The following is a 24,139-nucleotide window of genomic DNA, read 5'->3' on the forward strand; positions in this document are numbered from 1 at the left end:
CAGAATTCCAGGAGTTCTGCCTGTCACTTCATTGGGTTATTTTAAAACAAACTTGGGGAAAAAAAAAACAAAAAAAAACAAACTTGGATCCTGAGTACTCAAGTTCTGAGGCATTATCAAAGGAAAAAAAAAAAAAAGTATGGTTAAGTAAGAGGGGTAAAGGGACTTGGGTGAATTTTCTACTTTTTTGTTGGGGAGGGAAGGTATGGAAGATGAAAGGGAGCTTTTTTAGGTTTTTCTTAAATCCAGAAACTTTTTTGGGTTTTTTTAAATCCAGGTACAAAAAGTTCTTGCCTTTCTATCCAAAACTTCATGGAATTTATTTAACTTGGTGGTTCTAGTTGATTGGGTTAATCTGAGACTGGACATGGGAAAGCAGGCACAGCTGAGGCGGAGGTAGATGGCACACTTCAAGTAGAGAGAGCCTGAGATATCTGCTTTTGGAAAGATAAGATTTTCCCTCTCCAGCCACTCCTCCCTAATAGATCTCAAAATACTTACAGCCAGCTTAAAATCCGTTATATTCACCAGGTAGAAAATGAGAGGATTCCTTTCTGGGGAAACTGTCAAACCCAGAGGAAAAGCCCTGCAGATGTGGACTTTTGGGGCTCCCTCAGTAAACATGCCGTAACCCTGGCCAGCTGCCTTACAGTGAGGTCCACCAGTTGACAAGCCTCAGAGTATCCAAGGGCACAGAACATCCAACTGAAGTAGAATAGCTATTAAAGGACCACTGGGCATTTGAAAGCAGCCTCTGCCGTGAAAGAACAAGTCAAAATCAAACTGATTAAAAAAAAAAAAAAAAAGAGGGAACTTAGAGGAAACAGAGGCAGTGCAAGGGGGAAAAAAGACATTTCCAAATGTACTACAATCAATATATTCAGTGAGATAAGATATTAAATCCATGAAATAAGAACAGGTGATATGTAAAAAAGGACAATTCAAGAATAAGAAATCAGAATTATAAAGTATAAAAATATGAAAGCAGAATTTCAAAGAAAATTGGAAGAAGGGGCCTCCCTGGTGGCGCAGTGGTTAAGAATCTGCTTGCCAATGCAGGGGACACAGGTTCGAACCCTGGACCGGGAAGATCCCACATGCTGCGGAACAACAAAGCCAGTGCGCCACAACTGCTGAGCCTGTGCTCTAGAGCCTGTGTGCCACAACTACTGCAGCCCATGCACCTAGAGCCTGTGCTCTGCAACAAGAGAAGCCACCGCAGTGAGAAGCCCATGCACCGCAACAAAGCATAGACCCCCGCTCACTGCAACTAGAGGAAGCCGTCACGCAGCAATGAAGACCCGAGACAGTGAAAAATAAATAAATAAAATAAATAAATTTATTTTTTTAAAAAATCAGAAGAAGAATGGAAGATATTAAAAGAATCTCCCAGAAAATTGACTAAAAAGATAATAGAAAATAAAAAAGATAAGAAAATTAGAGGACCAATCTGAGAGATCTTATACCGATTATGAGTCCCAGAAAGAGACTTAATGAAAATGGAGGTGAAAAATTAATAAAGAATTAAAAGAAAAGAAAAATTCTAAGAAATGAGGGACCTGAAGGTGTCTTCAAATTGAAATGGCACTCTAAATTGTGAATTTTAAAAGACCTACACCAAGTGACATCATTATCAAATTTTGAAACAATGGGGATAAAGAAGAGATCTTAATACTTCCAGAAAGAAAAACCTACGTACAAAGGATCAAGAATCAGAATTGTCTTAGTAGTGACACTGAAAGCTTCAAGACAATGAAGTAATAACTTCAACATTCAAAGAGAAATTGTTTCCAAATTAGAATTTTATGCCAGTCATATTATCAAGTGTGATGTTAAAGACAATTAAAGCATAAATAAAGTCTCAAAAAACTTACCTCCTAAGCATCTTTTTTTAGGGAGCTGGTGATATATTCTATCAAGGGAATAACCAAGAAAGAAAAACATGTGGAATTTAGGAACTAGGGCATCAGACATAGGTGTGAGATGATGGGAATTCCCAGGACAATATGAAGGGAAGAATAATAAACAACAACAAGAATGCCAACAATAAGAGAACTTACTTTGTGCCAACCACTGTTCTAATGAGAAACCTGAAGCAGAAAGAGATTAACTTGAGCACAGTCACACAGCACTGGTAAGTGGTAGAGCCAGGATGCAAACCCAGGCAGCCTCACTACAGGGCCCACATCTGTAAGTACAATAGCATGCTACATTGTCTCTCACCCATACAAGTCCTAGGCTGATGGCTCTGCATCCAGGCTCAATTGGGACAAGAGGACAGAGATCTCCAGAAGTAATATCTCCAAGGAAACAATGGAACTGATGATCCCCTAATGTACTTGGCCATATTGAGAATTTAGGGACAAATTAATAACAGGAACATAGAAAGTACCAGTTAAGAGTAAGAGTACCAGTTACCACTGCTGCATAACAAATTACCCCAAAACTTAGCTGCTTAAAATAATCATTTTATTATGTTCATGGATTCTGTGGGTCAGGAATTTGGACAATGCACAGAAGGGATGACTGCTCCATGATGTCTGGGGCCTCAGCTGGAAAAACCCAGAGGCTAGAGGTGATTCAGTGATGCTGGGGACTGGAATCATTTGGAGTCTCCACTCACACCTGGCACCTAGGCTGGGCTGTCAAGAAAACCAGACTTCTTAACAACCAGAGTATTCACACGTGGCTCCTCCACTTGGCTTGGCTTCCTCACAGCATGGCAGCCTCAGAGTAGTCAGACTTCTTTCTTGCCAGCTCAGAACTCCAAACACAAGTGTTCCTTCCAGCAAACAAGGCAGAGGCTGCACCTTCTTTTATGACCAGCCTCTGAAATCACACGCCATTTTCATGATCTCCTATCAAAATAGTCACAAGCCCACCCAGAATCAAGGGGAGGGGCTGTATACCTCACCTATCACTGGGAACAATTTCAGAGAATTTGGGGCCCACATTTTTAAACAGCCACATTAAACATATGATACGAAATGAGGCAGTTCTTAGGTGTAGTGAATAAATTTTTAATGTATAAGAAAGAAAATGTAATCATAATACTTAACATGGCTTAGAGGATAATATTTATATAGCATAAAAATGTAAATACCAAATACTGATTTAAACCAAAAAGTATAATCACTGGGGAGAGGGTAGGGGAAAGGAATGTTTTTGGTCACGTAAGAAATGTAATTATTCCTTTTATCATAGGATCAATAGATAATGTCTTAAAATTTAAAAATCAAGAAAACAGTATTTGAAGATAAACAGAAGAAACAGCTAAAGTGAGGGAAATGAGACAGACAAAGTCTGGAGAGTGCTAGGATATTTTGTTAGAAGTCTTGTGTTATTAGACTCTTTAAATACTATACATAATTTAAACCTTTGGTTTAAAAGTTTATATACTTTGCTATAGTAATTGCACTCTAGTAACGTATCCCAAGAAAAATAAGAGAGATGTGGGCAAAGATTTACATATTAAAATATGTAGTAAAATACTAATTATAAAAGGAAGAAAATGAAAATTGATCCATTTGAAAATAGAAAAAAGTTAAATGAAGTATAGTACAATAAAATATTACACAACTATTGAATATTGTATTATGAGCGTTGTATTTATGTGTTTTTTGACAGCTGAACCAAAAATGTATATACAGATGGTGTTAGTGGCTCTAATTGGATTACATTAGAATACATTGCAGATACACATTTTGGTTGAAAAGATCCAGCTAAATCTGTTAAATGAAAGCTATCGGGGCTTCCCTGGTGGCGCAGTGGTTGAGAATCTGCCTGCAAATGAAGGGGACACGGGTTCGAGCCCTGGTCTGGGAAGATCCCACATGCTGCGGAGCAACTGGGCCCGTGAGCCACAACTACTGAGCCTGCACTCTAGAGCCTGCGAGCCACAACTGCTGAAGCCTGCGAGCCACAACTGCTGAAGCCCGCATGCCACAACTACTGAAGCCCGCGCGCCTAGAGCCCGTGCTCCGCAACAAGAGAAGCCACTGCAATGAGAAGCCCATGCACCACAATGAAGAGTGACCCCGCTCGCTGCAACTAGAGAAAGCCCTCGCAGAGAAACGAAGACCCAACACAGCCAAAAATTAATTAATTAATTAATTAATTATTTTAAAAAAGAAAGCTATCAAGTCTCCGTTGGCTATTCACATATATACATATATATATATGTGTGTGTGTTTGTGTGTGTGTATATATATATATATGAGCAGCATAGATATGAATTTTAAAGAAGCTTCACAGAAAAGGAACATATTTAACTCTTAGTGTCTTTGCAAGCATGCAAAGTTGTAAATATAGACTACATGAGAGTCCAGGATTTCCTAAACAGCTGGTGAAATATTCCCAAATCATTATCTTCAATTTGATTTTCAGTTCAAAGGGATATCCTTTCCAAACAGCCTATGCCTTAGGCATTATCTCCAGTAAATTAAATAGATCTTGTCCAGAGGTCAGTAAACTGCCAAGATGACACCCATGAGCAGATGAGGTTACATCCTCCAGCCTAGGTCCCCTGTGATCATCTCTAAATCCTCATCCTTCAGGAAGAACTGGCAGTTTATTGCCCACCTCTCAAGGCCCCACCAGACTGCTGTGATTTGCTCCATGGACTTCGGGCCCTTCTCCTTATATCTACATGTCTGAGTCATGAACAGGGTCACAGAAGAAGAGAAGGTGAATTTGTCTGAAGCAAATAAGAAATTTAAGAAATCAGTTTCTGTCATGCAGGGGGCAACATTTTTCAGATTAAAGACTCCTTACTTGAGTTTATTTTAATTTTCTAAATTTTATTCATGTTTATATAAAGCTCTCTATAATAATGATCTTGTTCTGTGAACACTGCCTAGTCAGGGTTAGGGAACACAATTTGCATAACATTTGAGAGGGACATTCTATCCTGAATCTCAAGGAGGCTGCTTATTAATCCTGAAATTAGTTCTAGTGCTCTCTTTCCAACTTTCTGTGATATTTTTCTCCTCTGCATTTTTGTAAACCTTTCTTCTCCCAGGTTTTGAATTTTATTGTAAGATCCTTAAGGATCGTAGTGAATTTACCTTTGAATTACCAATAGTCCTGTATAGTAACTTACTTGGAATAGTCATCTAATTAGTATTTGTCAGAAAGTGTGTGTGGTGTGGTCTTCGGGGGACAAAACTGGTGGCAACCTGTTTTGTTAAATAGAAAGAATCAAGTTGGTATAGCAGAAATGGTCCATAGAGGACCAGGATTTGGAAGACCTGTATTCCAGTTTGGGCTCTGCTAGCATCTGTTTACCTTGGTAACATTCTTTAACATCCTTTTTATTATTTTTTTTGCAAAATGATGGCATTGAACTAGATCCTTTCTAAGGTCCCTTTCAGCTCTCAAATAAATCTAAGAAATTTCTTTAAATAATCTCTTAGGCAAGAGATGCATTATAAGAAAATATTTATCTCTATTAGAAGCTAAATACTGTCTTTGACACATAGAAATAGAAAAGTCTTGCTCCCAGTGACAGAAGACAACTATGATTTGTTATTATCACATGTAAAATTATAGACAGGTTTGTGTCCCATCTCCCTTTTGATTTCCTGCTTAGGGAGAGTGAGAATTAATGACCGGAAAGGAAGGGAAGAGGGGATCACATACCCTTAGCGCCCATGCAACATCACTGCGAAGCCAAGAAGCACAGCACCTCTGGAATTTTTCATATCAGGCCCTGCTACACCCTCCAACTTCCCCGTCCTTCCCAAATCTTAAGATCGGATAGCTGTCTTCCATCGCACCCTCAGGTGTACACACACTATGCACTTTCGTAAGAGGCAGTTTAGAGCACCAGGCCAGACCAGAAACAGATGAAAAATATTTGTTAAGCAATGTCTCCATACTGAATTCTACAGATCCCTTCCTACCTTAATTTTAAATTTAAATTTATAGCTGCTGAAAAATAATGATCAGGTTAAAAATACTGATAGTGAATGGGTGATTGGCCCTAGGGAGGTGAAGTCATTACTCAGCTATCATTTTGATTCCGAATAAAAGAAGGTAGAATCCTTCAGAGAACCACAGAGCTCTGACTCTCTCAGGGAGTCCAGGGGCTATTGCAGGTCAGCAAACTTTATTTTTAATGATCCTTCTAGTTTTCTGCTGCCATTATAAGTCACCTGAAGAAATAAGAATTATGATTATTTTTTTCTTGGCTATTTCTGAAAGTATTGAAATGTCACTTAGGCTTGTGACATTCTGCCACTGTCATAACCATCCATAAAGTACCTTAAGTGAACTACATATTACCAGTGCTAAACTATAGCTCAGTTGTCCCTAGATATCCTACTTTTCCTTCTTATTCAAAAAGTGAAACAAAAATTGCTAAGCAAGGCTGATGTGCATGAATATATAACACATATATATTCTTAAACAAAAGAGAAAGTGCACATTCAGAGAGTCCTCATGAATGCAACATGATATTTTTCTAATTATTTAAGTTATTTTGAGTTGTTTCAAAAGGAATAATACTGACAGCATCCTCTACCATAGAGGGTGTAGAGTGTGGGCATTTGAAAGGACTCTGTATGAGACCACAAAGACTATGAAATGGCTCTAACTATCTCCTAAGTTAAAATATTTCTTAAGGTTTTCTGAGCACTTAAGGAAACAAAGTGCTTGACTGTAGGAGATACAGCAGTAAATTGCCTGATGGTTGTCTTGGCCTTGTTAAGAGAAGCACACAAATATAAGGAATACTGTAATTGATGCCAGTGGGGCAGCTCAGAGGAAAAAGAGTTTGAATCCTGTTGGAAAAGTCAACAAAGGGTTTGTGAAGTAAGTGATATCTGAGATAGTCCTTGAAGAAGATCTTGACAACAAAGATGGGAATAAGGGCTTCCTACACAACAGAAACCATGAAAAAGGGCTGCAGATGGGCAAGCATGCAGTGTATTCAAAGAAAAAAGAAGTATTATAATTTGGATGGAAGGTGAAAAACGTGGGGCATATAGGGATAGATGAAGAATTGCCAAAATAGTACATAATGACTATACTTAAAAGACTTTGGTTCAAACAAAAACATGTATAGCAATATTTACAAAAGCCAAAAAGTGGAAACGACCCAGTGTCCATCAAATGATGAATGGATAAACAAAATATGGTATATCCATGCAATGGATTATTATCCAGCCATAAAAAGGAATGAAGTATTGATACATGTTACAACGTGACAAAAATGTTCTGGAACTAGATAGTGGTGATGGTTGCACAACATTGTGAACGTATTAGATGTCACTGAGTAACATAAATTCACATTTATGTTATGTGAATTTTACGTCAATTTAAAAAAAGGATTTTGGGATGTTTGTCTTTAGAAAATGAACTTGATTCAGAAGTCATGGAGCAGAAATTGAAGTTTCTGAGCCAGGTATTGTCAAGGTTTGAAATGTGTTTTAGAGAGGTATATCTAACTACGTTATATAGAATCAGAAGAACAAGGAGATACTATAGAAAAGGAGATCAGTCAGGAGGTTGTGAGGAATCTGTTCATAAGTGCAGGGAAAAAGTCCTAATCAGAGTATTGGCCATGAGAATGGGAAGGTAAGGAGGTTAGGCATAAAATTCACTTCAGAGAGAAAATATATAGGACCTGAAAACTGATATGATAGGGAGAACCTGGCAGATGTCTACTGGGGAGGGGTGGTCAGAGGCCAAAACGAGGATTTTGAACTTGGATAACAGAAAGAATTGTGCCATAAATAAAAACAGGAAAGTGAAGTGGGAACATTGGCATAAGTTTGGTTTTTGACATGGTGGCTTGAGATACGCTGTCAGGGTTGGTGGACATCACCTTGGGACCTGGCCACAGGAGGAAACAGCTCAGTTCTCCTGTCAGCCTCATTTCCTTGCTCATGGCTTTCTGAGATCTGGGTAGATTTTTTTTTCTTAGTCAAACTGTAATTTTATATTTCACGTCTCTTCCGGATTCCAAGAGTGCATAGTAAGGAAAATGGATTATAAGTGATAACAAGACTTCTGCTTGAGGGAAAAAAACGGGGCGGAGGAATCAGACTCCCTGACTTCAGACTATACTACAAAGCCACAGTAATCAAGACAATATGGTACTGGCACAAAAACAGAAATATACATCAATGGAACAGGATAGAAAGCCCAGAGATAAACCCACGCACCTTGGGTCACCTTATTTTTGATAAAGGAGGCAAGAATATACAATGGAGAAAAAAAGCCTGTTCAATAAGTGGTGCTGGGAAAACTGGACAGCTACATATAAAAGAATGAAATTAGAACACTCCCTAACGCCATACACAAAAATAAACTCAAAATGGATTAGAGACCTAAATGTAAGACCAGACACTATAAAACTCTTAGAGGAAAACATAGGCAGAACACTCTTTGACATAAATCACAGCAAGATCTTTTTTGATCCACCTCCTAGAGTAATGGAAATAAAAATAAACAAATGGGACCTATTGAAATTTAAAAGCTTTTGCAAAGCAAAGGAAACTACAAACAAGACGAAAAGACAACCCTCAGAATGGGATAAAATATTTGCAAACGAATCAGTGGACAAGGGATTAATCTCCAAAATATATAAACAGCTCATGCAGCTCAATACCAAAAAAACAACCCAATCCAAAAATGGGCAGAATACCTAAATAGACATTTCTCCAAAGAAGACATACAGATGGCCAAGAAACACATGAAAAGCTGCTCAACATCACTAATTATTAGAGAAATGCAAATCAAAACTACAATGAGGTATCACCTCACACCAGTTAGAATGGGCATCATCAGAAAATCTACAAACAACAAATGCTGGAGAGGGTGTGGAGAAAAGGGAAGCCTCTTGCACTGTTGGTGGGAATGTAAATTGATACAGCCACTATGGAGAACAGTATGGAGGTTCCTTAAAAAACTAAAAATAGAATTACCATATGACCCAGCAATCCCCACTACTGGGTGTATACCCAGAGAAAACCATAATTCAAAAAGACACATGCACCCCAACGTTCATTGCCTCACTATTTACAATAGCCAAGTCATGGAAGCAACCTAAATGCCCATCAACAGACGAATGGATAAAGAAGATGTGATACGTATATACAATGGAATATTATTCAGCCATAAAAAGGAACAAAATTGGGTCATTTGTAGAGACATGGATGGATCTAGAGACTGTCATACAGAGTGAAGTAAGTTCAGAAAGAGAAATACAAATATCGTATATTAATGCATATATGTGGAACCTAGAAAAATGGTACAGATGAACTGGTTTGCAGGGCAGAAATAGAGACACAGATGTAGAGAACAAATGTATGGACACCAAGGGGGGAAAGTGGTGGGGGAGGGTGGTACTGGTGGGATGAATTGGGAGATTGAGACTGACATATATACACTAATATTTATAAAATAGATAACTAATAAGAACCTGCTGTACAAAAAAATAAATAAAATTAAAAAGAAAAGTGATAACAGGACTTCTGAACAGAGAGAGATTTATCATGTAAATGATAAAAGCCCCCTCCCCTTTTTTTAATGGGTTACCATAGCCTTCTGCATCTGTCTATTTCTTCCTCTTCTCGCATCAAACCAAAGGAAGAGAATATGAGAAAGTTAATTCCATGGAGATTGAAATTTGCCTCCAAAAATTAGCTTTCCCCGGTGAAGGAGATGGAAAATCAGGTACCCAAGTTCTGAAGGGTGTTCACTTCCTTGCAGATGCCTTCTGCGCTCTCTTATTAGTAGGTTAGAATGGTCAAGATAGCAAAGAAAAGGCTTGCCCTGTTCCTTTATATTCTGACACCTTTCCAGCTCCGTAACTGGAGAGCCCAGCAAGGATTGCTTCTCCTCCCAAACCAAACTTAGCTAGCTGGCTGCTTCAACTTGGGGGCTAGCAGATCTAGTAGATATCTGATTTGTGACCTTTTAAAATCTTCATACACTATACCCAAACAATTTTGGGATGTGTCCTTTCTCCGTTCCTCTGTCCACCAACAAATCTTACATATATATACTAAACTCCACCTCTTAATACCAATGCAAATGCAAGGAGAGTTTGTTTTCAGTAAGACATGTTTTCTCTAAAGAAATTGATGATATTTCTTCCAGTACCAAGGCAGACCTTTAAAATATCATTATTTTTTTAATATCGTTATTTTTGTAGCCACCAATATAATATTTTACTCAAACAAGAATCATTAGTGAATAATTGGTTAAAACAATTAGATGAATGGTTAGTAGGGAACTGAATATTCACAGGGACTCAAAGCACCCTACAGATTACTTATTGAAGACAAAGGGAGGAAGTGAACAAACTTAGTCTCACCAGTAACGAGACAACTGATATTGTATGACTCCTGATGTAATGGAGAAGTGTTCAGCATCATCTATGTAGGAGTCTTTTCAAAAATATTTTAACCTGAATCTAATCATGTGAAAACAATTAGACAAGTCCAGGAGAAGGGACATTCTGCGGGGCAACTGACGTGGATTCTTTTAAAAAATGCCATATTATAAAAGAAAAGGTGGTGGTGTGGAGAATGTTGTAGATAAGAGATTAAAAAGCCGTGACATCCAAAGGGAATGTGTGATTTTTAATTTGATCTTGGATTGGGATAAACATAGCTCTAAAGGACGCTACTGGTTGGACCAGAAATTTTGAATACAGACATTATCTTAAATACTATAGTAAACGTTAAACTTGTTGGATATGGTCATGGGTTTGTAGTTATGTAGGAGAACACCATTGTTCTTAGGAGATAAATGCTGACATATTTAGGGATGAGATATCATTATGTTTATAATTTACTCTCATATAGTTAGCAAATGATCATCTAGAGAGAAAGCAAAGATGACAAAATATTAGCAACTAATTAATCTAGTTGGAGGGCAAATGGGTGTTCATTATGTTCTTTCAACTAACAAATTGGAAAGAAAGATAGTTTTTCTTGAAGGCTGAAGAAGAGAATCTTATTTTTTAAATTGTTATTCTAAAATATAGCTGGTAGCATTGGGGAAGAATAACATGATAAGAAGAGATGATCAGTCTCTAGCAATTTCTGCACTCCCTGCTGTGGAATATTAGTTTTCTGCTTTTAGAAAAAGGTTTTTCCATATCCAGTTTTCAAGTCCAGATAGCAGTAGTTAGAAATTGGAAGCAGTTCATTTATGTCATCCAATCCTTCTTTGTTACCTGACTTATAAAAAAGCATTTGTTTCTTAAAGTAAAAGACCACATTGTACATCCATTACTTACCAACAGAGAATCTATCTGCCTTTGGTCTGCAGAGACTGGTATATAAACCTTTGGAATTAATCCCTCTGTGCATCCTCTCAATCAGAGCACTGGCTTTGTTTGCTTTGGTGTAGAATATTGTTTTACAGCGCTCACTGTAGCTGTCAGAGGAGGCCTTCAATGTCATGAGCACTGGCACACTAGCTTGTCTATTTTCACATTTTTTTAAGATAAAACAAGGTTCAAACCACACATTCTCTGTGAACTGCTAAAGACTGGGAAAAATTACTTTCTTTTCTCATGACCTGGATTGACAAGGAGCACACCTACAGGAGGCAAAAGATGAGTGAATCCCTTTTAAAGACCCAAGTAATGAAGCCCTCAGGGAATCGCCGTGTGTGGCAGAATTTACAGTGGTTTCTGGAGACGAACAGTGTGGCAGGAAGAGGTTCAGGACTGCCGGCTATTGAAATACAGTCTGCATTTATTTTATATCAGCCTATTTTGGGCCCCAGTGAGGAAGTTATTTTAATATCTTGCTCTGCTAGAAATATACATGGTAAGTGGTAGATGTCAGAAAAAGAGGGTAAAGTTACAGCACTCCATTCTCCTTGAGACTTATGGAGCTTATATAGTTGTTCTCTTTGAAATAAACACTGATGCATACAGAGCATAAATTGAAAAGGATGTTAGACATAGTCCACACCAGTGATCCTCAGATGACTCAGAATTCGGGGCTAGAGTGTTAAGGATCTGCATTTTTAATAGGCTACCCAGGTGATTCTGATACAGCCAGCCCAGCATTTGGGGATGCCTTTTCTGACCCAGTACTCTTACTTTACAGATAAGAAAATGAAGACCCATGTAAAAATTTAAAATTACTTGAGGTATTAACCTATTATGGGCTAGAAACCATATTTTCTGGCTCCCAGCATATCCATTTCCTAGGAGGTCACAGTGCCTCTTAAAGTGGTCATAGTTAAGAGCTTAGGCTACCTGTTTCCCTCCGTAGCAGGGCCTACTTACCACCTGGGGCTTGGGGGAGTACATTTGAAATCTGAGGTCTCCTGACCTCCAGTCAGGCTCTTTTCTCTTCAATACACTGATACCAAGGTTGAGACACTCAATTACTCTAAACCGCTGCATCTGTGAGAAGGCTGATAGATGATTCTTTTGTTCTATCCTTTTGTTGTTTGAGTTTCATGAATTCTTAGAATTTATTTTCTATAGATTCCCTTCTTCAGTCTACTTCTAAATAGAAGTTGAGTAATAAAGTCAAAATATGGTACTGTTCAATACGAGTAAAAATTATCTGTAAGGCACCAGGTAGTGGCTCCACATCAACTGCATACTGACTGAATCTAAACACCCAGCTTGCTTAGAACTAGGAGAGAGTAATAGGAACTTTGCTTTGTAAGTTTCCTGAATAAATGGTACATAACCAACACTTATTAAGAAAAAGCATTTATCCATTTATTCATTCATTCACCAGATATTGACCATCTACTATCTACAAGCACTGATCTAGACATGGAATACTGTTATGATCAGGAGAGAAAATGTCCATACTCTCATGGAGCTTAAGTTCTAGAGGGAGATTGTATGTGAAAACAAGACTACGCAACCCCCAGAGGAAGATTTTTACTTGTTCCGTTCCTGGCTGTGTGTCCAGTGCCTGAGCAATACCTAACACATAGTAGGTGCACATGGACAATTACGGAGTGAATGAGCACCATCAGATGAAACAGAAACTACAGCCCCGCCCAAATTAAATTTTTTACAAAAAGAATTTGGTAATGTTCAATGAGAAATATTACTTACGTAGGGGATTAAATCATTTACATTTGTTTATAATTTGCTGTATTTTGTAAACTCTAAAAGCTTTTTGTGAAAAAATTTTTATATCAGTGTGTACTTTCAGGCTTGCGTCTGGCATACATAGATACTAACTCACATAGCAGCTGGAAATATATACCTATAAAGATCTAAATATTTATAGTATTTTGTTTTATAAAATAAATGATACTTTTCTGTACAAGCTAAAGCAGTCAAGGGTGAAATGGTTTCACAGGACTGGAATGTTTGTTGTGATAAAATAAAAAGGACATTCAGGTGAGCAGCATATCAGTAGTTACAGCCTGTTCAGGTGGTAATGGCCGTGGTAATCGTGCTGTCATTTTATGTAGGCTTCTAGTCTCAGCTTTCAAAACGTTTAAGAGCTGGGCTTCCCTGGTGGCGCAGTGGTTGGAGGTCCGCCTGCCGATGCAGGGGACGCGGGTTCTTGCCCCGGTCCGGGAAGATCCCCCATGCCGCGGAGCGGCTGGGCCGTGAGAGCTGATGTTGAACAAATAGGGATTTACATACATGGCGTTTCTTTGCCGTCATCCCCAGCAAAGTATATCTCCACTGGGTGAAAGGGGGTGGCCAAGCTAGTAATACAAAATAAAGTGAGAAAAATAAATAAATACATAAATAAAGAGAGAAGGTTTGAAAATAGCTTGTGATTCTGTAAAAATATTGAATCACTATATTGTACACCTGAAACTAAAATAATATTGTAAATCAACTATACTTTGATTTTTTAAAAAAGGAAAATAGCTTGTAATTGATTAAGCACAAGTACTTCAAAATAATAGAATTCTCTAAGATGATTAGTTTATAAACAAGGTATGTGATGAGACTACTCTAGATGTCCTTATCTGTAAACAGCATTATAGTTACTGTTACTACCTGAAAAAACTGATTTTTTTTTTTCTGAGACAATTGGGGAAATGGCTCAATACGTCCAAAAGGAAAAGTCCACCTACATCATTGTAAATTATAGTTTCTCTGCACTTTACACTGCAACCTCAAGATATGAAAGGTACTCAACTTTCTAACTTTCAACAGGTACCACTTTCAACACTTCTACCATGTCGTTTGTGTTAAACACTGTAAGGTGAGGATGTTGAAAGTGCAAGAATGAAGAGGAGGTGGTTAGAACAGAAACAAGACTGAAAGTAGTGAGGAAATGGCAGATGTGTTCCAGGAATGAGTTGTTTGACAGTAGGAATCATTCCACAGGGGTCCTAGTTTGTGCGTCATTGGAAAAGTACTGTGCCTGAGCAGCCCATGCTGATCAGCAAGAGACAGGGAAAGGATGAACAATTGAAAAGGTGGAAAACTGGTGACCACAGGATCAGCCTCCATGTCAGATATCCCTTAACCTAAAATGAATTTGAGAGACAGCTGAGAGTTTGAGAACTTAAAGACTAAGCATATTGTGAAATGCTGCTGCTGAAATTTTGGTCACAAGCCATGGATTATTCATGAGATCAAGGCCAATTCATATTTGTATAATATGAAAGTGAGTAGCTAGGTCATGAGTGCACTATGCAGACGTGCTCAGGGGCTCCACACTGCTCCTGCAGAAGTTATAGTGCGGGGAGAGAGATTTCAGTGTAGCCAAAACTGTTTTATCTTGGGAAAAGATGTCCATAGACAAACAAACAAGTAAATATGAAATCTCTGAGCAGAGAGAAGAATGAGCCTGGTTTTAAAATACCTGCAAGAACCGATTCTCATTCCTGTTGGTATATTGCATCTCAGGACTAATTCAAACCCTTCTTAGTTCACTGAAACTCCTAGATCCCCAAAACATCTTTGAAGAGCAGATTGAACCACGAATTCTTTTTTATAGTATATTGGTTGCAGAGGCCTTTTGGTTCATTGAAAGTGTACAAGTCACAGTTTTAACTGAGTCGTTTGTGATAGTGCCAACAGCTATACATGAGCAGTGTCTTATTAGAAGTTGCTTTTTATGAAAACAAGAAAAACAAAATGCAGGCATCTTTTGGATAAATTTTTAAAAGATTATAAAGAAGCGAGAAGAGTCAGGATTAATGTTATAAAGATCTCATTTTCTCTCATGAAAGTAATCTACCCACATTTATTATCTGTATAGTGTCATTTTGGACTCAGGAACAAAATGGTCTCAAGACCTAACCTGTTCATAAGTTGAAGGGCTCTTGCTCTGTGCAGAGGTGTCAGGAGAAGTTTGTTCTGAAGTCCACAAAAAATGAGCTTACCTACCAGCAAATACTAACTCATTGGTTGTCTCTATTATGTTCAGATTTGATACATACACTTTTGAGTATATGTTTTCATTTTAAGTTGTTCTTTAATAACTAAAAATAATTTAAAATAAAATTTGACCTCATACAGGATGTCTCCTACCTCCAGCTTTCTTCCCTCTCCTCATCCCTGGTGACAGTGGGATGGAGGTGAGTGTCTTTTGGCATGATACAACATATTAAAAATTATGCCAAAGCAAGTGGAAAACTTGACCCCATAGATTACTAATTGTAGAGAAGGAAATATGTCATTACAGTGGAACCATCTGATAGTCACCACTTTAACCAAGTGATCAAATTTATAGCATTATTAGGAGTAGGACAGCCTGACATTTGGTGCCTTCCACATTGATGCAATATGAAGTATATAATATTCCATGTAAAATATTCTTGCCAAAAATGTTTAACCTAAACCTAAGCAAGCTTCTTCAGACCCAACTTCCAGTTTGTAAGCACACAGGGACAAGTGAAATGACACAACGAAGAAATAATGTAACAAATCCAGAAAGAGAAATTTTATACAACAGCTGCCCTGGTCTCCTCAAAAAGTCAATTATTTTAAAAGTTAATGATTTTTATTTTCATTTCTTAAAAAATGGGGAGGGGCTAGTCTAGATTTAAAAGGCGAAACAGAGACATAAAAACCAAGTGCAATGTGTGAATCTTGATTAATTCTAGTTTGAGAAAAAAAGCTAAAATAAAATATATTCTTGGGACAGCAGGAGAAATTTGAACATGGGTTGTATGTCAGATGATATGGCATTATTGTTAGTTTTTTTAATTTGAAAGTGATCATGTATGAGATGTCCTATGCTTATGAGTTGTGTGCTGAAGCACGAAGGGGTGAGAGGTCATGGTGTCTGCCACTGTCAAACCTAGAGTGTATATGTGTGCTTGTGGTACTGTTCTTACAACTCTTCAATATGTTTGAGAGTTTTATTTATATGTATACACATACATATATATATATATTTCACTATATACATATATAGAGACAGAGAAGGGGAGAGGTGAGGGGGGAGAGAGTTGACATTCTTTGAGAAGCAAAAGTTATAGAAATACTAAATGATTTTTAAAGAACTAATTAATTTGCCCCTCTTTTCTGTTTTAGGCTCAACGGAAAGGAAGATTAGACTATGCTAAGGTAGGTAGATTTTGTACCTTCTACACAGTTTTATACATTTCAATTTGACGCTTGGTTTTTGTTTATATTTGAAAGGTCAAAAGAGAGTCATCACATTCAAAGCTGATTAGCAGGTAAAATAGGATTCATTTAATGATAAGCATATTTACTGAATGCCTGCGTCATTCCAGACACTGTTAGGTGTTGGAAATACAAGAGTGAACCAGATCAACTCTTTCTTTCATGACATTTACAAGCTAGTGGGGGAGATGGGTAACTAATAAACAACTAAATGGATGCATAATATAACGTCAAATGGTGGTAAGTGTTGTGAAGAAGAACTGGGTAAGCACCAACCATTGCTGGAAAGATGCCTTTGGACTATGGAAAACAGCTTTTAGCCTCATCAGCTAATACCTGGGAAGCACCATTCAGGGCAGATTTGGATTTGTAAAGGCAGTATTTTTCATATCACCTGTGGGGCTTTTGAAAACATACATGCCTGGGTTACCACAGCATAATACCCTCTTCCACCAACGTCAAAATCCACTGGTGGGCAGAGCAGGGCGGGGGCAGAATGGAAGGGTTTGAAAAAAGGCTCCACAGATAATTCTGACTCACAGCCTTGTTCAAAAACTGCTGTGGGGCTTCCCTGGTGGCGCAGTGGTTGAGAGTCCACCTGCCGATGCAGGGGACACGGGTTCGTGCCCCGGTCCGGGATGATCCCACATGCCGCAGAGCGGCTGGGCCCGTGAGCCATGGCCGCTGAGCCTGCGCGTCCGGAGCCTGTGCTCCGCAACGGGAGAAGCCACAACAGTGAGAGGCCCGCGTAGTGCCAAAAAAAAAAAAAAAAACTGCTGTGGGATTTCAGATTTCAGTACACCGGTGCAAGCCTATGAACACACTTGGGTCACATTCTGTTTTCTCCTGAGGAACAAACGGAATATTTTAGCAAGTGTATGGGATGCATACAGCTGCTTGGCTAAAGGAACATTCTAACCATCTGGTTTTCACAACAGTCAAGAATAGCCAGAGTGTGAGCACATCTGCACACCAAAGACAAGGAGGGAGAAGTGGGACCTGTAAGGGCTCTGCTTGCAGTGGGACAACCAAAACCCTCAGTGATCTCTCCAGGGCTGATCCAGAACCTTGTGCTCTCCTGACAGCTCCGGAGCGCACACCCCTGGCTCCGTGCCTTTTCCTTGCCTGAAATGCAGGTCCTCCTTTTCTCTATCTCACAAACTTTTGCATTCTTCAAGAAAAATTAGATTAATAGGAGCACCTCTAAACTGAGGACTTCTATATCTGTCACTGTATCTTAGATGTCTACTTGAGCCTAATACCCAAATGGTCTTCCACAGGCTCAAAGTGTCTTAAACTGAACTCGGCATCTTCCCAACATCTCTGGACCCTTTTTTTTTTAATACACTTTTATTTTTCAGAGCAGTTTTAAGTTCACAACAAAATTGAGCAAAAAAGTATAGAGAGTTTCCATTACCCCCTGACCCCACACAGGCACAGCCTTCCCCACTACCAACATCCTGCTGCAGAGTGGTATCTTTGCTACAATCAGTGAACCTGCATTGATGCATCTTTATAACCCAAAGTCCATCGTTGACATTAGGGTCCAGTCTTAGTGTTTTATCTCTGGTCCTTGTTACTCATTCTGTCTCCTGACGTTGGCACTGTCATCCCACCAGTCAACCGTGTGAGAAACTTAGAAGTCACTCTCAAATGCTCTTACCCCCTCACCGCTATGTTCCATGACCAAGTCACATCAGTTTTATATCCTACATTTTCTTGAATCCAGCCCCTCCTCTTGATCTCTCTTTCATTGTTCATGTTGAGTCTCCTCATCTGAACCACTAGGAAGCCTACTGACTGGTCTCTATGCCTCTCTTTTGTCCCCACAGATCCATCGCCAGCCAGAATGTCTATCTGAACCACAAATCTGGTAGTTTCACATTCCAGCTTAAAACCTTCCTTGGCTCCATGTTGTCTATAAGGCAAATTCAGAGCTTGCTGGAGTGGCATATAAAGCACTGTGGTCTCATCCCCTGGAGGGACTCTCCAGCTTTGTCCCCTCCTACCCTGTGCTCCAGCGGCACCAAATTACATAAAACATACTGTTTCTATTCTCCGTGCCTTGACCCATGCTGTCCCCTCTGCTTGGAATGCAGCAGTGTCTCCCTTAATCTGGCTACCCCTGCCTCTTCTGTAAGGCTTAATGTAGGATCATCTCCAAGAGGAAGTCCCTCCTGGTTCCCTAGGCTGGATGAGGTGCTCCATTCTCTAACACACTGTGCATCTCTCAGTCATTGCACTTAACTCTGTTATTTTATAATGACCATTTATGAGACAGATCATAGACTGTGAGCTCTTTGAGGGCAGAGACAGTATCTTTTTTTTTTTTTTTTTTTTGCGATACACGGGCCTCTCACTGCTGTGGCCTCTCCCGTTGCTGAGCACAGACTCCGGACGTGCAGGCTCAGCGGCCATGGCTCACGGACCCAGCCGCTCCGCGGCACGCGGGATCCTCCCGGACCAGGGCACGAACCCGCGTCCCCTGCATCGGCAAGCGGACTCCCAACCACTGCGCCACCAGGGAAGCCCCCCCAGAGACAGTATCTTATTTGTATGCTTGGTGCCCAACACAGTGCTTGGCACTTGGTAAATGGTGAGTGAGTGAGTGAGGCCATAAGAAAATAGAAGACCCATGAAGTTAGTTACAGGAGATATTCTGGTATAGGGTTTTTTATTTCAGTCAAAGAGGAAAGGAAAGCTTTTGACACAAGTTGCAGGTATCAGCAGGGATAAGAAGATTGCTTGGGAAGGTTGTAATAAACTAGCTTGGAGATAAATGCTGGGATTTCACTGGGATAGTAAAGGAAATAACTTATAAATGAAAAAGTAAGGGAAATGACATCATGATTTGGCAATAGAGTGATTATTTATCATTGATGCTTATTTATGACTCAGAGAACTCCTTTAGGATTTCTTATTGCAGAAGCACCTGATAGTGGAAGAGACTGGAAGAAAAGAAAAGAATATGGGGCACAGATAGAACACCCTGAACCGAGCAATGGCTCTGTTACCAACTCACTGCAAAATCTGTTATCAGCCACTTAACCTTTTAGGTCTTCCCTCAGTTTCCTTAGTATAAAAGGAGCAGTTTAGAATAGTACTGTTCTACTCTTTAGGCCCAAATTTGAGAGGAGACGTTCTTTTTGGGGGGAGAGGGGACATTCTTATCTTGTGTACTACTGCAGTCCAGATTCATTCCTTCATCCGCTTCATACGCCCAAGCACTGTGGATCTGATATTTAATGTGGGCGAGGTGCTGCGCTGGGGCTGACGACCGCCACAACCAGGACTGACTCAGACCTTCCTATTGAAAGTCCACCTTTTCTCTGTTTTTTCTCTCTTTAACATTTATCATAATCTAAAATTATCATTTTTATTTAGTTGCTTGTTTTTTCTGTTTTCTTCCACTAAAATGTAAGAGCCCTGAAGGCAGGGCCTTCAACGGCCTTGTCCATGGTTGCATCGTCTGTACCCAGCACAAGCTTACGTATAGGGGTGACAAATGCGTATGGATGAGTGCTGCATTGGTGCGATGCTAGGAGAAGTGCAGGAAGCTAAGAGGTCTGGAATTGGGGTTTGTAGACTCAAATTAGCCATTTAAAGAGTATATTGACTATATAACACAGTCCATCCCTATGTTCAGTAGCCCTAAGGTTGCCTTCCCAAGTGCCCAGTGAGAATATTTCTCATGCCAATAAACAGAAACCCACCCTGCTAGGGTATGTGGTGCTGTGCTGATATTTAAGGGATCTAGGCGATTAACCCAGACCTATCATCCATACATAGACCCAAATCCAAGTACCATGGGTAAAAACAATTATATCCATCCCTACCAAGTGTCGGGGAGACGTCTGCAGGGTCCAGCTCACAGTATTGTCTCTTACGTAGCATATCATGGGTCCATGATATGGTCCTGGTGCTCATGCTGACTGATGCAGGCATCATGCTAGGCAGCTTAGGACTCCCCTGGTGGGTTTATCTGTAAAACTACTTTTTTTTTTTTTTTTTTAATTTTTGGCTGCGCCAGGTCTTAGTTGCAGGCACGCAGGATCTTTGTTGCGGCTTGTGGGATCTTTAGTTGCAGCATGTGGGATCTTTAGTTGCGACATGTGAACTCTTAGTTGCAACTTGCATGTAGGATCTAGTTCCCCGACCAGGGATTGAACCCGGGCCCCCTGCATTGGGAGCGTGGAATCTTACCCACTGGACCACCAGGGATGTCCCTCTGTAAAACTACATTTGAAAAACTCAATGGCCATTTCTGGAGAGTGTCATGAAATTTATTTATTGCTGGAGATTTCTTTATTTCCAAGTGGTGAGTGTTTTCTCAAAAGCCAAATTTTATCTAAAAAATCAGATTTTAAGAACCATAGAAAATTATTTTGACCATGTGCTCTATGGCTTTGTATACCAGCTCTCCAATTTTGTCAGTCCCAGAATGGCAAGGAAGCAGGGGAGAGGGCAGAAGTGACGATCAAAATCAGTCTCAGCTAGGTCTCGAGAGTGCCTGTCACATTCAGCAAAACAGTGGTCTGTCCTCAAACACTCAGAAAAGAAATTGAATTACTTCTTAATTGAGTTCCTGTGGCGATGAAGCCTGGATGTGAATGCTTTACACTGCTGCACTGCCTTTATCATCTAAAGCTATCAAAGCACTCAGCAACTATTCATTCATTAAGTCTCTCCCGCCTCTGGAAGGTGGTTCACACCAGCACAGGAGCACGCTACCTACCCCTGAAGCTCATCCACCCAGGGCTGGGCAGGACTGGAAGCTGTTGAACTGTAAGGCAATTCTACCCAGCTTCTAAAATGAAAAAACAAGAAGTATCTTACTTACCTAGTTAAAACTGCAGAAGTTTTATTGGACAGAATGTAATTACCAGAAGCGAATTGTGACCAAAACACCGGTGCCGACAGTTTTGCTCATATGCGCGATGCAATGGGGATCTTCATTACAGCGATTGGTCTGCAGCCCTGAGTGTGTATCTTTCATGGAATAGGGAACTAGTCCATGTTCCCTAGGTTTCTGGCCCCAAGCAGATTGAGTTCAGTGTTACAGGGAAGAGTGCCACCTATTGAATTGTAGAAATTCATGGGCGTGTGTCAAGACCAGTGGAGAAGTTTCTCAGGCCACATTCACTCTTGGTTTGCTATGGTAACTAATATATATGTCTGAAGGAAAACGAGCATGTTGACTACTCTTACTTAGAAAAACATCTACAAACGGCTGTGTATTTTCCCCAGCTGGGGCTGAGCGTATGCCGGTAGTTTAGCCTACTGCTACTTGAAAGAAGCATGCTGCTCAGAGACTGAGGCAGATGGTATTTTTACCACTTCAGGCAAAACACGGCACCTATGGTTTGGCTTTCTACAATTTTAATTTTTTAACACTTTCAAAAAGGCTGGCTTAAATATCTCCATCACAGAGATACAGACTTTTTCTCAATTTCCTGTTAATAATTGCTTCAGGTATGCAAATATGAATAAATATCACTTGGTCAAAACCAGACTGTCAGCCATGTGGGCCGGCCTCCTGCTCATTCTTCCCCAAGTGCCTAGGACTGGGCCTTACATGGGCTTTGACAGTCATGCTGATTTTGACACAAAGACTCTAAATGGTTTGCAGGAGCTTTCTTTGTATCCATCTCCAGTCTTGACTGTGTAGTTCATATAATTTTCCCCACGACTCAGTACAGAAAAGAGAGTTGTTTTTCATGTCTTCTTACTGAGGTTCACTTGAAACACAGAGAATTGCTCAAGGTTAAGCCCTTGGTAAAGAAAGATTTTGCAGGTGTTGATTTATCAGGCATCCAGTTCTCAGTCAAACGTGAGAGAGGTTTTTTGAAAGGAGTGGGTTTTTGCCATGCCCCCTCTCCTGGAATTTGTTCAAGGTCCCAGAGTAGCGCATTCCCCTGCCTCTCAGGCACAGCATCTACAGCCCCTGCCCTCCTCTTTCCTCCCTGCCCTCAGAAGGCCCTGCACATTTTGTTTTATTATAAAACGCATTTGCATAGGGTACGCATTAAAATTCCCTTCCCAGCAGCAAACTGTGCTGTCCACAGACATTTGCATTTGCATGATCACATATCATCATTTCCCTTTAAGAAGAAAAAGAGTCTTTCCTTTCCAAGGCTTGCCCTTTAGCCATTTCTTCTCATTTATTATCCATAGATTGCTTCAGCCATTTTGCTGCCTATTGAATCCAAAATTCTTTTTTGAACCTTGAGTATAGTATAGGAAATTTTCTGTAAGTATTACTGTCCTTTGTTTACTGACAAAGCCAGAGACTTTTTTTTTTTTGGCAGACAATTTTTTCCTGCTTGTTCTTTCCCATAACCCTAGCTAACTGGCTCTGAGAATTTTTCACATTGGCACATTTAGAGACCAGATGTTGCTGTGTTTTCTCTTCCCTGTACCCCTTTCTTGGGCAGATGCTCCTTCTCCTACCCTGGGACTTCGCATTAGCTCCTTTGGTAAAATATTCCAAACAGCATCACTGTATGCACTAAATCTCTCATTTCTTCTAACCTCTTGAAGCTGTCTTAACACTTAGGATTTCTGTTTTAGTGATAATTATGGAGACTATGTAGAAGCATTGACATTCCCCTCTCCCATCGTTTTTCATTAAAGACTTGTGGTCCAATTAGATGAGATGTTTGTAAAACAATTTAAAGGAAAAAAATCCAAATACCATTATGATATGGATGCAGCTATATAAAATTTTATATGCTTGATAAAGACTGAATGACAACATGTAAAAATGTAAATAAGGGTATTAAGGTAATACATCTGAGCAGGGTTTTTTTCTGAAAGGTATCTGTTTTAAAAGTGTAGACTCTGATTTGAATTGGAATTTTTCCAGATTACAACCTGAGCTACTGAGAATTGAAAAATAACTTGCCTGAACTCGTGTTTTTAGTGACATAACCAGCATTTAATTCTAGGCTCCTAAAGAATTGCTTGCTTCTATGGCGATAGAAGGAATACACCATTGGAAAATGTGGGGTTTTTTAAAAATTTTTTTGATTGAAGTATAGTTTATTTACAATGTTGTGTTAGTTTCAGGTGTACAGCACAGTGATTCAGTTATATATATTTAATTGAATATATGTATATATATTCTTTTTCAGATTCTTTTCCCTTATACGTTATTACAAAATATTGAGTATAGTTCCCTGTGCTGTACAACAAGTCCTTGTTGGTTATCTATTTTATATGTAGTTGTGTATACATGTTCATCTCAAACTCCTAATTTATCTCCACCCCTTCCCCATTGGTAACCATAAGTCTGTTTTCGGAAATGTGATTTTTTTTACACTGTGAATTTTTGTGTGAGGGCTGAAGTTGTGGTTGAGGTGCTGGGGAACAGTTGAGGAAGACAGAAACGTCGTACACCGAGCCCGCAGTGCAGGCGCTGATCTGATGACCTACCCACAGCAGAGGGGTGGGTGCTGGAAGACACTGCCAGAACAGCCATCTGAAAGTTTTAAATCCTCCACTCCTTGTTTCCTTAAAAATCAGATAAAACCAGTTGTTTTTCTTTTGGCAATCACATTTCAGAAGTGGGGTATTTTTTGTTTTGGGTTT

General features: G+C 39.5%; 1 protein-coding gene across 5 annotated transcripts in view; it reads left to right on the plus strand.

Annotated features, from left to right (window-relative positions):
* Positions 1-24,139, plus strand: part of PDSS2 (decaprenyl diphosphate synthase subunit 2) — a 261,892-nt gene that overhangs the window by 209,189 nt on the left and 28,564 nt on the right. For 4 of the 5 annotated variants that reach the window (XM_004264759.2, XM_049695312.1, XM_033418732.2 and 1 more), the window contains one exon: positions 16,457-16,489. In XM_004264759.2, coding sequence (XP_004264807.1) covers positions 16,457-16,489 — 33 coding nt within the window. Of the gene's footprint in view, positions 1-1,059; positions 3,979-16,456; positions 16,490-24,139 lie in introns of those variants that run through there. The other variant, XM_049695313.1, reaches the window with a different exon arrangement.

The sequence above is a fragment of the Orcinus orca genome, chromosome 12 (genome assembly GCF_937001465.1).
Source record: "Orcinus orca chromosome 12, mOrcOrc1.1, whole genome shotgun sequence".
NCBI classification, from domain to species: domain Eukaryota; kingdom Metazoa; phylum Chordata; class Mammalia; order Artiodactyla; family Delphinidae; genus Orcinus; species Orcinus orca.